The sequence below is a fragment of the Podarcis bocagei genome, assembly GCF_964188305.1.
Source record: "Podarcis bocagei genome assembly, chromosome: 2".
Lineage (NCBI taxonomy): Eukaryota > Metazoa > Chordata > Lepidosauria > Squamata > Lacertidae > Podarcis > Podarcis bocagei.
In genome coordinates, this window is record NC_138126.1 from 36,454,642 (window position 1) to 36,469,997 (window position 15,356).

Genomic DNA, 15,356 nt, shown 5'->3' on the forward strand with positions numbered 1-15,356 from the left:
ATGACTGAACTGCTTCTGATGCAAAGTGACACTGTGACGAGTGCCAGAGCGCACAGAAATGCCGTTTACCTTCCCATCGCAGTGGTACCTATTCATCTACTTGCACTGGTGTCCTTTCAAACTGCTACGTTGGCAGAAGCTGGCACAGAGCAATGGGAGCTCACCACCATCATGGGGATTCGAACCGCCGACCTTCCGATAGGCAAGCCGAAGAGGCTCAGTGGTTTAGACCACAGCACCACCTGTGTCCTCCATACATGTATATAGAATCTTGAACTAGCACTAGATACAACCCTAGGCTCAGATTCAGCGTTCTCTGACTGCCAGCGGGAGGGTTGTTGTGCTAACAGAAGGGCAAGAATAATGGGGGCACAATATGAAATCCTGCACAACAGCTATGCGTGCAGAAAGCTTGTTGTGCAACAGATTGCACAATAGGAAGTATCAGAATTAAAGCAAAACCAAGCAAATTGTTGTGCAACCAGCCATGAGTACCATTCCACTAGTGCAAAAAAATCTGCTAGTGCTAAGGGACTTTAACTTAGCGCTATACCAAATTCCTCTCTTAGTTATTTATCACCCTACTACTCAGTTAGTTATCACTGTACTTGGTCTACTAGGAATCTTGTCCAACTGAACAACAGTTGCCTAACAAATGCTGATCCTGAAACCAGCAACTAGGAATGTGCAAAAGTGATATACAGTGGTACCTCAGTTTATGAACTTAATCCGTTCCGGAAGTCCATTCTTAAACCAAAGCTGTTCTTAAACCGAGGTACCACTGTAGTATACATCAAAGAAAGTTGATATTCTCAGTCTCACACAGGTAGATGATACTGCGAGACAACAAACATCTGTTAGACTATGTAATTTTCATAGTAACTGCCTGCCAATAAATTTTCTGTCCTCCCCTGCCTTCCCCATCTACTGCTTTTGTCTATTCAGCAAGGAGAAGGGGAAGCTGACTGTTGGCAAAACGACACTTCTCAATAGATTTGATTTCTTGTGCATTTATGTGCAACCTTTCCATTTGATTTGCATAAGTGAGCAACATAAGCAGTGCAGAAATGATTATATATGAGGGAAGCCAGGAGACAATCTCTCACCCTGCAATGTGATACAGGATGAAAACGACTTCCATTAAGCCTGGAGGCACCCTTCTTTGTAGGATAGATAACCTGGCTAACTGCTCATGTAAATGTAAGAACCATGAGTTGTATACAATGCTAGTCCTACACAGGATAGACCCGCTGAAATTAATAGACATGACTGACAGGCTCATTAATTTTAATGGATCTGCTCTGAGTTGTTTATTTATCACATTTATAAACAGACTCGGATTAGCATTACATACAGTACAACCCAAGCAATTCACAGTAATTTTAAGAATAGGCAGAAATGATGGGCGCACAACCTTCATGTGCCAACACCACCATGTACATTGGCAGTGCAGTTTAGCCCATGTGCCAAAGAATAAATCCTCTTAAGCATAATTTGCTATTGGTAAACAATTAACTGTAGGAGCTATTTGAGGCATAACATTATCCTTTGTCAGCTCGTTTTGAGTTACTTGCGCAGAGTCCATGGTCTACATATATGCAAGAATGCCTACCCCACCCCCTGCCCAAAGAAAGAACAGCCACCATTACCTCCAATGCCAGAGGCTCTCCATTTCTCAGCCACCTGTAGGATGGCTTGGGCTTGCCACTCGCTCTGCATTCCCAGTATAAGTTGTCCTCCACCGCAGCTTCAAAATCTTTTATGAGTTGAACCCAGTGAGGCTTTGCTTTAAAGGAGAGCAAAAGGATAAGAAAGCCTTAATAAAGAGGGGTATTGTTCTTCAAGAAGGTGGTAACAGAAGCATGTTTGGAAAGCAGCTGACCAACAGTAAATGCAGGGAATGTTCTGAACCAAAAAAATAAAATAAAGTTCCTTAAATGATACATTAATGTCACATTGTGTTTTTACTTAGGCCTGTTAACACGACTAACGTTACGGCGGCAGGTGCTGATTTCGATGCCATGCCTCACTGACGCATAAACAGCCAGGAGGAAAGTTTCCATATAGAGGAGAGTACGCAGCCATGAAATTTCCTCACCCAGCAAAATAGTTCCTTGGATCTTTGATTTATTGAGCCTTTTAAGTCATTTTTTTCAGACGCCAACTATTTATCCACACCCAAAGAACTGTTATGTAAAAGTGATGTGAACATGCTGATGCTTTTGTTCCACTACATAATATGGGGTGACTATGGCAGGCTTCATGCCCACATAAGGTAGTCACAATACAATGCACACCCAGGAACAGACAACAGCTAACAGAAGCAGCACTGATAGGCAATACCACAGTATGCCTGGAAATAAGGATGTTGCGGAACAGCAATACGCCTACATCACCCAGGCACAGAAGGCATTAATCAAAGCATGGTGGTAGCCAAATGAGCTCATGATATAACACAATCCAGTACACTCTGACAATGTATAACTAGGCCATTGGAAAAGAGACTGCTGTGCTTCTCATTGTACAAGAAGGACCAACATAGAAAACTAGAGGCTTCTCAGGAGAAGGATACAAGTCTTACTGTGGAACCCATGCATACATGTTCACAACTCCTGCAAGAAGAATGAAAACTATAATAGCAAACCCAGGGAAGGGTAACACTGTGATTTGTCCAGTAGCTCAGTGGGAAAGGAGAGTGCAGCAGTGAACATGAACCATGGGTCTGAGTCCCAACTTAGATAAATGCACAGATGAAGGCAATGCCTACATCATGGGAAGTGGGGGGAGGCAGATGAACCAGAACCAGAAGCAATGTCCCCTGCTCCAGAAAGCCAGGTTTAGAGAAGAGGGGGGGGGGGATATGTGTCTGGTGTGCCAAAGGGTACCATTGTGGGTGAGTGGTTCTGTCAGGAAGAGATCTATCTGCCCACAAAGATGTACTGTGATAGCAACCCACAATAACTAGCACATGGAGCTATAACTCTACAACAGTAACTGCTTATCCTGTTCATGGGCCAAAGAAGCCTTGTAGTCTCACCACTCATCCCTGTATGTATTTTATTTATACTGAGATTTTCATTGTACCTTTCTAATGTGTATAGCTACTCAAGGTACCTTTGCAATGGTTAACATTAACATTCCATAATAAAAACCATATCAGCGTGTATAGAGACAGATCTGTCTTCCCCATTTGAAATTTATACCTCTGGTGCTATAGCAAAAATTGGCTACATGCTCAGTCCTATCCCCTTTGTGGTTCAACCTTGGGGTGAATTATCTGGGGTTCTCCAATGATTCTGATGGGAATGTTCAAAGCTATACCAGTTATTCTGCAGGTTTAAGATTTATATGCATGTTGAGAAAAAGATCCTAAATGAACATGGAATTCTAATTTAAGTCTGTTCCTCTCCAGGTCACATCCTAATTTTCCTCTGTGATGTGGTTGAGTCCTGAAGGTTGTATTTTTCCTCTACTACCACATTGTCGTAATTTTTCCTGCCAGTGCAGAATTGTGCTTTGTGCGCACAGGAGAATTAGTAGTCCTGACCAGTGGGCATAACTCACAGACAGGATTACTCTGGCAATGTCTTAGAGCTCTGCTAAAACTCTTCTAATATCTAATTTCTGTAACCCTGGAGAATGCAGCTGATGCTCAACCTTCACTATCCTAGTCTAGGGTGCCCTTGACTCAATAGCTACATTTGCAATTGCGCAAATTTATTACCTCTTTCTCCTTCCTCAGCCTCTGCTCTACTACAATCAAACAGGAGGAGAATGCAAGCCCATAGATTTTGGGTATTAATTTTCTTGTACTTTTTAATATCAGTGGGAAAACCTGTAATTCCATCACATTTCAAATGCATCATAAAGTAAACCTTTAAATAATGCTGCAATGATGAAGCTTTTAAGTTTATGGAGCATAGAACTTATGCTTAAATGCCTATGTTTGTAATTAAACTTTTTAGGAAAGAACATTTTTGCTATTGCATCTCCACTGTTTTACCACAATAGTCTATAATCTTCAGGAAGTATCATGACTTCAGCACAGTATATGGGTCCAAGCATTAGTTTTTGCCCTTTAGCACAGCTGAAGCCATATAATAGGGCTCTAGGAGTCAGTGACCATGATCTATTTTAACTTTTCATTGAAATTTTGTGACCTCACTATTCCAGAGCTAAACATAGAAAGACATACAGAGCTCCTTACGCTCCTGCTATTGTCGGGAATGTGCAACTGAGGTTAGCAGGAGCTGATCCGGAGAGAAGCAGTATAAGGGTAAACTAGAGCCAGAACTGGGAAGGGCCAATGAACTAAGAAGCACAGTCTTGAAGCACGGAGCAGAAGCCAACTGAACTATTTACTATTACAACTCATTGTTTTTGTTTAGTCGTTTAGTCATGTCCGACTCTTCGTGACCCCATGGACTAGAGCATGCCAGGCACTCCTGTCTTCCACTGCCTCCTGAAGTTTGGTCAGACTCATGTTTGTAGCTTCAAGAACACTGTCCAACCATCTCGTCCTCTGCTGTCCCCTTCTCCTTGTGCCCTCCATCTTTCCCAACATTTCCAGGGAGTCTTCTCTTCTCATGAGGTGGCCAAAGTATTGGAGCCTCAGCTTCAGGATCTGCCCTTCCAGTGTGCATTCAGGGCTGATTTCCTTAAGAATGGATAGGTTTGATTTTCTTGCAGTCCACGGGACTCTCAAGAGTCTCCTCCAGCACCATAATTCAAAAGCATCAATTCTTCGGCTATCAGCCTTCTTTATGGTCCCGCTCTCACTTCCATACATCACTACTGGGAAATTTTTGTCCCCCTTCATGGATCATTGCCTTGCCGTGGCGAAGGGGCTTGAATAACTCAGAGAAGCTATGAGCTATGCCGTGCAGGGCCACCCAAGATGGACAGGTCATAGTGGAGAGTTTTGACCAAACGTGATCCACCTGGAGGAGGAACCGGCAAGCCACTCCAGTATCCCTGCCAAGAAAACTCCATGGACAAAGACAACAGGCATTGCAACCAAACTGAAAACTATGGAGAGACCTGGTCTGAAAAGAGATATTGGATTCTTGTCTCATTACACATGCTAAAGCTATTTTTGGTCATCTGCATACTATCCCTTGCTTTTTCCTGTAGGACTAATTGCAGTTGTTAACTGTCGTTAACAGTCGTCAACAGGTTTACCATACCTATTGAGCCAATCACCCACCACCTACTACACTTCTGAGAAATACCCCACCCCACCAGTGACTAACGTTGGCACCAGTGACTAACAGTGCAATCCTATACAAGTCTACTTACCGTAGTAGTAAGCCATGCTGAGCTGAGTAAGCACATGTAGGATTGGAGACTAAGGCATAGGGTTACAGTACAAAGGAGAAATCCTATACCAGGACAAGTGGGTTAGGATCCAGCAGGTCTCCAGCTGAGCTGGGAGGTTTCTGACACAGCCAGGCTATGCTGACTTCACTCTTTCATCTTCGGCTCAGCTGGGCACAACCTATCCCATCCCAGTGGCTCTCAAACTTGCATAAGATATGGAAAACAGGTGTGGCATGGGAGGACCAGAGAAGCAGGTCTTAAGCTGGATCCCAAACCTATTCAGCTCAGTCACATGATCTGGCAACCTCGCACCCAGCAAAATGGTGGCTTAAATGGTGATATAACTGAAACACTATTTGAAAGGCTTGTTTTTTTCTTCTCTGCTTAGGCTGGCTCAACCAAGAGTAACTCCACTCCTGAACAGAGTTCAGAACTTCTGATGGATGGAGTTTGGACCTGGCATCACTTTACACCAGCTTAATTTACATCAGCTTGTTTTAAGCCAACTTGCTCCCTCAGATTTGAAAGTTTAGCAGTAGCGTTTGTGAATCTTTCTGTAATGTGATGTTGGAAATTCTGTATGAAGAAATATAGCAAACTAATTGACTGTAGCAACTGAATCCTTAGATATCTGAAGCTGGCATTTTATTCTTTTGATGCAAAGGTCATAGCTTCCCAGTTGTCCCACAAGCTGTCCATACCGTACTATGTCTTAGAAGCCATTCTTTGTTTTTGTATCCAGTTGTCTGATTCCCCCCCCCCCTAGATTCCTTTTGTGAATCTTAAGGGCACTGTTGCCCTCCTTTGCTCTCTTTTTTAACATAATCGTTGCTTTGAGAGAAGTTGCTATGAGATAAGAAGCAATATAATGTAAGAAATAGATGCAGAATACCAAGATAACCTCTTGTGCATTTTAAAGTATGAACACACTGAACGCCAAGAGACTATATTGCTGTTTTCTTAATATAAAACTCTTTTGCAAGCTGACAATTTTTGTTTAAAAAAAAGTCCCCAGGAAAGGCATTTCTTTATTGTAGAAATAGCAAATTAAGGAATGTTTCACTTCCCATTGCAAAGGCTAAACAATGCACACAGGCAGCACACAAGAAATGCTGTCCCAAAAATCTTTGTGATATATATTATTCCATAAGGGAATAAAACACTACAGTTTGCTATGTATTGTATATATTAAATAATAAATAAGAGTACAGTCCTTCATAGCCTTATATTTGCTGCTGGGAGAGACTAAGGTCTGTCAATTGTGGGCCCCTCCTGCAGCTGCAGAGACAGCATGGTGGATTGAACGCTACCGTCAATGGTTTTCTTGTCATTAGTAAATGGCATAGAATATTGACTAGGATGTATGTTGAAGGGGTGTTACGGTGACAGCCACAACACTGCTGGATCTGTTATCATGCGGGGAGCCTGATTTGGAATCCTCAGCTGGCACAGCAAAAACAAAAAAGCAAAGTAAAAAATGCCACAGAATGATAACCTTTGCAAACTGACAGGGATTCAGGTGCAGTTGTCAAATCTGCTAGTCCACCGCTGCTTCTAGACACTTGTGACAATTAGGTTTGAGATGAAAAACAGGTTGTTCATCTGCTGGCTTCCACTGTTGGAGGCAGTATCCCTCTGAATGTCAGTTTCTGGAAATCACAAATGGGTTGGTGCCCTTAGTTCCTGCTTGGGGGCTTCTCACACGCATCTGGTTGGCCACTGTGAGAACAGGATTCTAGATGAGATGAACCACTGGCCTGATCCAGCAGTGTTCTAAGTGCCAGATTTACGTATATGCTAAACAAGCTATAGCTTAGGGCCCCACTCTCTTAGGGGCCCCCCAAAAAATTGAAGGAAAAAAACACTGGATGTACATTTCCAAAATATATGATAAAAAACAAATAAAATAAAACCTATACACAGCAACAGTGTTTTGTGTTGTGTAGGCTCCTATGATGTAAGTAATGGGCCCCGTCTGCTAGCCTTCTCCCTAAAATATCACTGGTTTGCTCATTTCTATATATAGGGTGCCTACATTCTTCATGGACTGGTTGCATGGCAACATGTGCAAATGGCTATTAGGTCCTTAAATACCATATAATAATAAATAATAATAATAAATTTTTATTTATACCCCGCCCTCCCCAGCCAATACCGGGCTCAGGGCGGCTAACAACCAATAATAAAAACAAGTTGATTAAAATACAATTTAAAAGATTAAGATACAACATTAAAACATTAGGGTGCAATCTCTTCATAGGAGGAGAAAGGAAAAAGAAAGAGGGGGAGGGAATCAAACTGATTTTAAGCCAAAGGCCAGGTGGAACAACTCTGTCTTACAGGCCCTGCGGAAAGAAATCAGATCCTGCAGGGCCCTAGTCTCATGAGACAGAGCGTTCCACCAGGCCGGAGCCAGTGTTGAGAAGGCCCTGGCTCTGGTTGAGGCTAATCTAACTTCCTTAGGGCCCAGGACCTCTAAGATGTTGCTACATTTGGACCTTAAGGTCCTCCGTGGGGCATACCAGGAGAGGCGGTCCCGTAGGTATAGCATATAAGGTAAAGGGACCCCTGACCATTAGGTCCAGTCGTGACCAACTTTGGGGTTCCAGTGCTCATCTCGCTTTATTGGCCAAGGGAGCCGGCGTACAGCTTCCGAGTCATGTGGCCAGCATGACTAAGCTGCTTCTGGCAAACCAGAGCAGCGCATGGAAACACCGTTTACCTTCCCGCCAGAGTGGTACCTATTTATCTACTTGCCCTTTGACGTGCTTTTGAACTGCTAGGTTGGCAGGAGCTAGGACCAAACAAAGGAGCTCACCCCGTCGCAGGGATTCGAACCGCCAACCTTCTGATCGGCAAGTCCTAGGCTCTGTGGTTTAACCCACAGCGCCACCTGCTGGTATAGCATATATTCAGCACAAAAACAGCAACAATTTGTTGTTGACAAAGGACAGCTGGACATATAAAAAGCCTCATCTGGCTTGGGGCGGGGCCTGGGGCCTCATAAGGACTGTGTGCTGCTTGCGGCCTGCTGCCCAGGAAGACTCCCTGAGTGAGTGCTTGTGGGCCCTGCTTTTGCCACTTACCATCTGGCTTGGGGCGGGGCCTGGGGCCTCATAAGGACTGCGTGCTGCTTGCGGCCTGCTGCCCAGGAAGACTCCCTGAGTGAGTGCTTGTGGGCCCTGCTTTTGCCACTTACCATCTGGCTTGGGGCGGGGCCTGGGGCCTCATAAGGACTGCGTGCTGCTTGCGGCCTGCTGCCCAGGAAGACTCCCTGAGTGAGTGCTTGTGGGCCCTGCTTTTGCCACTTACCATCTGGCTTGGGGCGGGGCCTGGGGCCTCACAAGGACTGCGTGCTGCTTGCGGCCTGCTGCCCAGGAAGACTCCCTGAGTGAGTGCTTGTGGGCCCTGCTTTTGCCACTTACCATCTGGCCTGGGGCGGGGCCTGGGGCCTCATAAGGACTGCGTGCTGCTTGCGGCCTGCTGCCCAGGAAGACTCCCTGAGTGAGTGCTTGTGGGCCCTGCTTTTGCCACTTACCATCTGGCCTGGGGCGGGGCCTGAAGCCTCACAAGGACTGCGTGCTGCTTGCGGCCTGCTGCCCAGGAAGACTCCCTGAGTGAGTGCTTGTGGGCCCTGCTTTTGCCACTTACCATCTGGCCTGGGGCGGGGCCTGAAGCCTCACAAGGACTGCGTGCTGCTTGCTGCCTGCTGCCCAGGAGGAGTCCCCTGAGTGAGTGCCTGAGGGCCCTGCTCCTCCCTGCCACTTACCACCTGGCCCGGGGCGGGGCCTGACAGGCCTCACTAGGACAGTTGTTACTGCCGGAGAGGCACAGAGTGTTTTTAAAATGTTTTTTAAAAATTTTCTTTGGATTTTTTGTATGTGGGGGGTGGGGGTGGGATGGATGTTTGGTTGGGCTTGGGGAATTATTATTTTTTTTATTTTGATGTTTTTGTAATTTTTACAATTTTTTTGTTTGTATTGTTTTATTGGTTTTGTTTGTTTGTTTAAGGTGTTATTTTGTTTTTAGGGGGAGGGTTCAGGGCTGCCGGGGAGTGGGCCCCAGCCCACAAAATGGCTGGGGCATGTTCCACAGGGGGGGATGCACTGGGACAACCGATCTCAGTGATCACGGGTAGGAGGAGGAGTTACGCTAAGACCAGACCATGTCATTACAGAGGAGGCAGGTTTAGTCGTTGTCTGAGGACTATCCCTGCCTCCGGGTCTGGTCCTGTCCGGATGGATACTAGAATCAGCAAGGGATACCCACGTGACCTGAAGGTGCTGCTGTGCAATGCCAGGTCAATGATTCGTAAGACCACTGCCATCCATGACTTGATCATGGATGGAGGATTTGACCTGGCATGTGTAACAGAGACTTGGTTGGATGAAGCAGATGGGCCTGTCCTTGCCGCTGCTTGTCCACCAGGTTTCTCTTACGCACAGCAACCCAGGTCACGTGGGCGTGGAGGGGGGGTTGCAGTGATTTTTAGGAAGTCATTAGTTTGCACCAGGCGTCCTATTGGGAAGACCCAGTTTTCTGAGTGCATGTTCTGGAAGTTGGGCAATAGGGGCAGTACAGGATTCCTTTTGGTGTACCGACCTCCCCGCTGCACCAAGGATTCCCTGCCCGAGCTGCTTCAGGTCGTGGCGGATGCTCTCCTGGAGACACCTAGCCTGGTCGTCCTAGGGGATTTTAACATCCATGCCGACACGACCTTACAAGGGGCCGCTCGGGACTTCGTGGAAAGCATGGCCTCCATGGGGCTGTCCCTGAATAAGTCTGGCCCAACCCATAGCCGTGGACATGCCTTGGACCTGGTGTTTACCTCTATGGATGTTGGTGATCTGACACTAAGTAAAAGCGAAATGAAAGAAGTGCCATGGTCAGATCACTTCCTGGTGCAACTGGACTTCTCTGCGACCCAACCCCTCTGCAGGGAGGTGGGACCAATTCGGATGGTCCGCCCCCGCCACTTAATGGATCCAAATGGTTTCCAGAGAGTGGTAGGGGATGCTTTATCCCATGTTGATGGCCTTTCAGCCGATTCCCTGGTGGCCCGCTGGAATGTGGAGTTAACCAGGGCTATTGACTGTTTGGCTCCGAAGCGCCCTCTCCGATTGCATGGAGCCCGGACAGCCCCGTGGTTTTCCACGGATCTGAGGGCAATGAAACAATCGTTGAGACGGCTAGAGCGCCGGTGGCGGATAACTCATTCCGAATCTGACCGGACACAGGTTAGAGCTCAACGTCGAGCCTACCAAGTGGCGATAGCGACGGCGAAGAAGAATTTCTTCACCGCCTCTATTGCATCTGCAGAAAACAGCAGCAGGAGACTTTTTCAGGTGGTTCACAATTTAGCGGAACCACCTGCAACATCGGGGCCCAGTACGGGCCACATGTTCTCCTGCAATGATTTTGCAAAGTTTTTTGCAGATAAAATCGCCCAGATTCGGGAAGAAGTAGACTCCACCGTGGGAGCAGGGCCGGGGCGGGAGAGTGCTAGAGTTCTGTCTAGTCAAGTTGAGTGGGATCAATTTCAATCTGTTACCTCCGAGGATGTGGACAGGCTGCTTGGACGAGTGAAACCAACCACCTGTCTCCTGGATCCTTGCCCATCCTGGCTTATAAAAGCTAGCCGGGAAGGACTGGGCGATGGGCTTCGTGGGGTGGTGAATGCTTCCCTCCGTGAAGGAGCCTTCCCAGACCCGCTGAAAGAGGCGGTTATTAAACCGCTTCTTAAAAAACCATCTTTAGATGCGGCCACGATGGCCAACTATCGCCCAGTCTCAAATCTTCCATTCCTGGGCAAGGTGATTGAGCGAGTGGTTGCTGAACAACTCCAGGCACGCCTGGAAGAAGCGGACCATTTGGATCCCTTCCAGTCGGGATTCAGGCCTCATCATGGGACTGAAACTGCCTTGGTCGCACTGGTTGATGATCTCCGGCGGGCTAGGGACAAAGGTGAGAGCTGTTTCCTAGTTCTGCTGGATCTCTCAGCGGCGTTTGATACCATCGACCATAGCATCCTTCTGGACCGTCTTGAGGGGCTGGGAGCTGGGGGCACTGTTATACAGTGGTTCCGCTCCTTCCTCCTGGGCCATGTTCAGAAAGTGGTGGTGGGGGATGAGTGTTCAGACCCTTGGGCCCTCACTTGTGGGGTGCCTCAGGGTTCTGTCCTCTCCCCCATGCTTTTTAACATCTATATGAAGCCGCTGGGAGAGATCATCAGGAGGTTTGGGCTGGGTGTTCATCAGTATGCGGATGACACCCAGCTCTACCTCTCTTTTAAATCAGAACCAGTGAAGGCGGTGAAGGTCCTGTGTGAGTGTCTGGAGGCGGTTGGAGGATGGATGGCAGCTAACAGATTGAGGTTGAATCCTGACAAGACAGAAGTACTGTTTTTGGGGGACAGGAGGCGGGCAGGTGTGGAGGATTCCCTGGTCCTGAATGGGGTAACTGTGCCCCTGAAGGACCAGGTGCGCAGCCTGGGAGTCATTTTGGACTCACAGCTGTCCATGGAGGCACAGGTCAAATCTGTGTCCAGGGCAGCTGTTTACCAGCTCCATCTGGTACGTAGGCTGAGACCCTATCTGCCTGCGGACTGTCTCGCCAGAGTGGTGCATGCTCTGGTTATCTCCCGCTTGGACTACTGCAATGCGCTCTACGTGGGGCTACCTTTGAAGGTGACGCGGAAACTACAACTAATCCAGAATGCGGCAGCTAGACTGGTGACTGGGAGCGGCCGCCGAGACCATATAACACCGGTCTTGAAAGACCTGCATTGGCTCCCAGTACGTTTCCGAGCACAATTCAAAGTGTTGGTGCTGACCTTTAAAGCCCTAAACGGCCTCGGTCCAGTATACCTGAAGGAGCGTCTCCACCCCCATCAGTCTGCCCGGACGCTGAGGTCCAGCGCCGAGGGCCTTCTGGCGGCTCCCTCACTGCGAGAAGCAAAGCTACAGGGAACCAGGCAGAGGGCCTTCTCGGTAGTGGCGCCCGCCCTGTGGAACACCCTTCCAGCAGATGTCAAAGCGATAAACAACTATCTGACATTCAGGAGACATCTTAAGGCAGCCCTGTTCAGGGAAGTTTTTAACGTGTGACATTTTACTGTATTTTTGGTTTTTATGGAAGCCGCCCAGAGTGGCTGGGGAGGCCCAGCCAGATGGGCGGGGTATAAATAATAAATTATTATTATTATTATTATTATTATTATTATTATTATTATTATTATTATTATTACTATTATTATTATTATTATTATTACCTTCAGTAGCTTAGGGCCTCATCAAACCTAAATCTGGCCCTGAGTGTTATTCTTATGTTCTTACACTGGTTAAAATAACAGATCATACAGTAAGTATGCTGTGCAGTGGCAATGATGATGTACCAGCAGCAGCAACAAGAAGAAACAACACGTGCTCATGTGCGCACCCACACATCTATAATTTGGCTGTATGTGAAGCTTTCCATACCGTATAGTGCCCCAACCATTCAGATGGTCCATCAAATATGTTTGGGTTGGGTGGGATTCAGTTGCTATGCTAGCCATAAATAACCACCTCATATGTTAAAGTAATACAGAGTATATATTATCAGTTCTCCACTGTAATCCATGTGACAGGATTAACCAGTTGTATTTAATCTTTCCTGCTTTGACATTTGCCTGGGTGACGCTTATAGAATGCTAACTGGTTTATAGTTAGAAAATGTCTACTTATAATTAAGGTTTTCATCCTTTTCTGCACACTGGGAGATTTTTTCTTCTTCTTTTGATTAATATATCTTTTCCATAATTGAGGGTGTTATCACCTTGTGACTCAAAATATGAACTTGTCACAATGTGGGAGATATCACAGCTTAGAAATCTTATGAATAAGCTAAACCATTTGCACGTTTATCTTCCAATAAAGTAGCAACATCAACTTTTCTGAACTTCCTGTCAGACGTTATTCCAGGAAACAGCACATGTCATATTTAAGACCTTTTAGATACCACCAGGTTTCCAGAAATCACTAAAACACTGTCACTGACTGTTTTTTGTTCTTCTTGTTGTTATTTACTGGAAATAATTTCCTATGAACCAGGGATCAACCAAATGTAACGGAGAGCAAATTGCTCAAATATAGACTTGAAAAGGAATGCAGATCTCTGCAGTGGAATCTGGACTATAACTTCCTCATTGTAATCACACCAGACACAGCTTCCACTGAGACAAAACAAAAAGATAACCTGCTCATTGGTAGAGATTAAAACATATATACTTAAAGGATATTATCAAAACTGGGGTTATTTTTTCAATATGATCACCGTAGACATCATTATATAGAAAAGCACTTTTCATGTACAAGTTCTCATATACAGATACCAAGTACGAAAGATACTGGCTCCCGATGCTTTGTAAAGAAATATGGACATAAAAGTGTCCCAATAGCCATTTCTGTGATGGAGAAAGTCTTTTTGCAGTGAGAGGAATAATCCTCAACAGAGGAAATGTTTCACCATTGGAGAAAGCCCCATTAGGGAGTAATACAAACCCAAGATTCACTAGTCTTATCCCCTTTGCTTAGTCATGTGGCCTGGCAACCTAGCAGAATATATGCCAGCAAAAAGGGTTTTAGTTTATTTTAAAGGTCTGCTTTTCCTTAATCCAGCTCAGCCAGCAGTAGTCCTGCTCCTGTTCGGACTTGGTGTACTCTATACTGGCTGCCCACACTGATAATTGTCCCATTAGAGGAAGTTTCACACTGACTGTCGGGAGAAGGAAATTCTGTTGAAAGCAAAAATAAGAGCAATGGAAGCAGAGACCAACAGCGATCAATGTCATCTTAAAACTATGTTTGAAACCGATAACAAAACTTTTAAGAGTCCAGTCTCTTTTAAAAACTTGCATATTAGAAGCCTACACAAAGAGCTGTGTTTCAGTTGGCACCTAGAAGCTAACAAGGAAAGTGCTAGGTGAAATAGACCGGGGAAGGGCTTTCTGCAAGCAGTTCACCCCAACTATATTCCTGTGATCCTAGAGGGCAGTGAACTATAGCCAATATATTTTTCCTGGTTCTCATCATAATGTACATAATGCCCCATCACCCTTTGGGGGGTTTGATTTAGGAAAGCTCTATGATGTGAGATTAACAAACTGAGATCCCTGTGTAAATAGATTCAGGTAGGTAGCCGTGTTGGTCTGACGCAGTCAAAATAAAAAAATAAAAAAAATGTCCAGTAGCACCTTATAAACCAGCTAAGTTTGTTCTTGGTATAAGCTTTCGTGTGCATGCACACTTCTTCAGATACACTGAAACAGAAGTCACCAGACCCTTATATATAGTGGGAGGGTGGGGTGGGGTTTTTCTCAGGAGGGTAGTAGGAGATGGGTGATTGGCTCAATGGGTATGGTAAACCTGTTGACCGACTGCTAACGACTGCAATTAGTCCTACAGGAAAAAGGAAGGGATAGTATGCAGATGATTAGCATATGTAATGAGACAGGAATCCAATATCTCTATTAAGACCAGGTCTCTCCATAGTTTTCAGTTTAGTGATAAATTGTAAGTCCCACTGAATGGCAGCTGGGCTTTGTTCTGACTTATACAACTGCATCACATTAAAATTGGACAAGGTACCCCTGACCATTAGGTCCAGCTGCGGACGATCTGGGGTTGCGTTCATCTTGCTCTATAGGCCGAGGGAGCCGGCATTTGTCCGCAGACAGCTTCCGGGTCATGTGGCCAGCATGACTAAGCTATTTCAATGTTTTTTCGATATAAAGACAGTTTTCTTACCGTAATATGTCAAGCGCCCCCTGGCAACATTTTTCCCTCTAGAGTTCTCAGTAATGCACTCATAGAGACCAGCATCTTCTTGTTGGAAATTTGGAATTTCAATCATGCCATTGGATTTCCTCAACATTACTTTGCTTGGAAATGGCATCCCATCAGCTCTTCTCCAGTTAATCCGAGGTACTGGGCTGCAGAAACCAAATGCAATGAAGGCTTTTGAAGATAATTTTAAAAGAACTGATTAAAAATGAAACA

The 15,356-nt window shown here is 45.7% G+C and overlaps 1 protein-coding gene across 1 annotated transcript in view; it reads right to left on the bottom strand.

Moving 5' to 3' along the window:
* Positions 1-15,356, bottom strand: part of CNTN3 (contactin 3) — a 174,859-nt gene that overhangs the window by 44,001 nt on the left and 115,502 nt on the right. Inside the window, exons 6-7 of the mRNA XM_081184048.1 lie at positions 15,105-15,289; positions 1,650-1,786 (exon numbers count right to left, since the gene is read on the bottom strand). Coding sequence (XP_081040174.1) covers positions 1,650-1,786; positions 15,105-15,289 — 322 coding nt within the window. The remainder of the gene's footprint in view (positions 1-1,649; positions 1,787-15,104; positions 15,290-15,356) is intronic.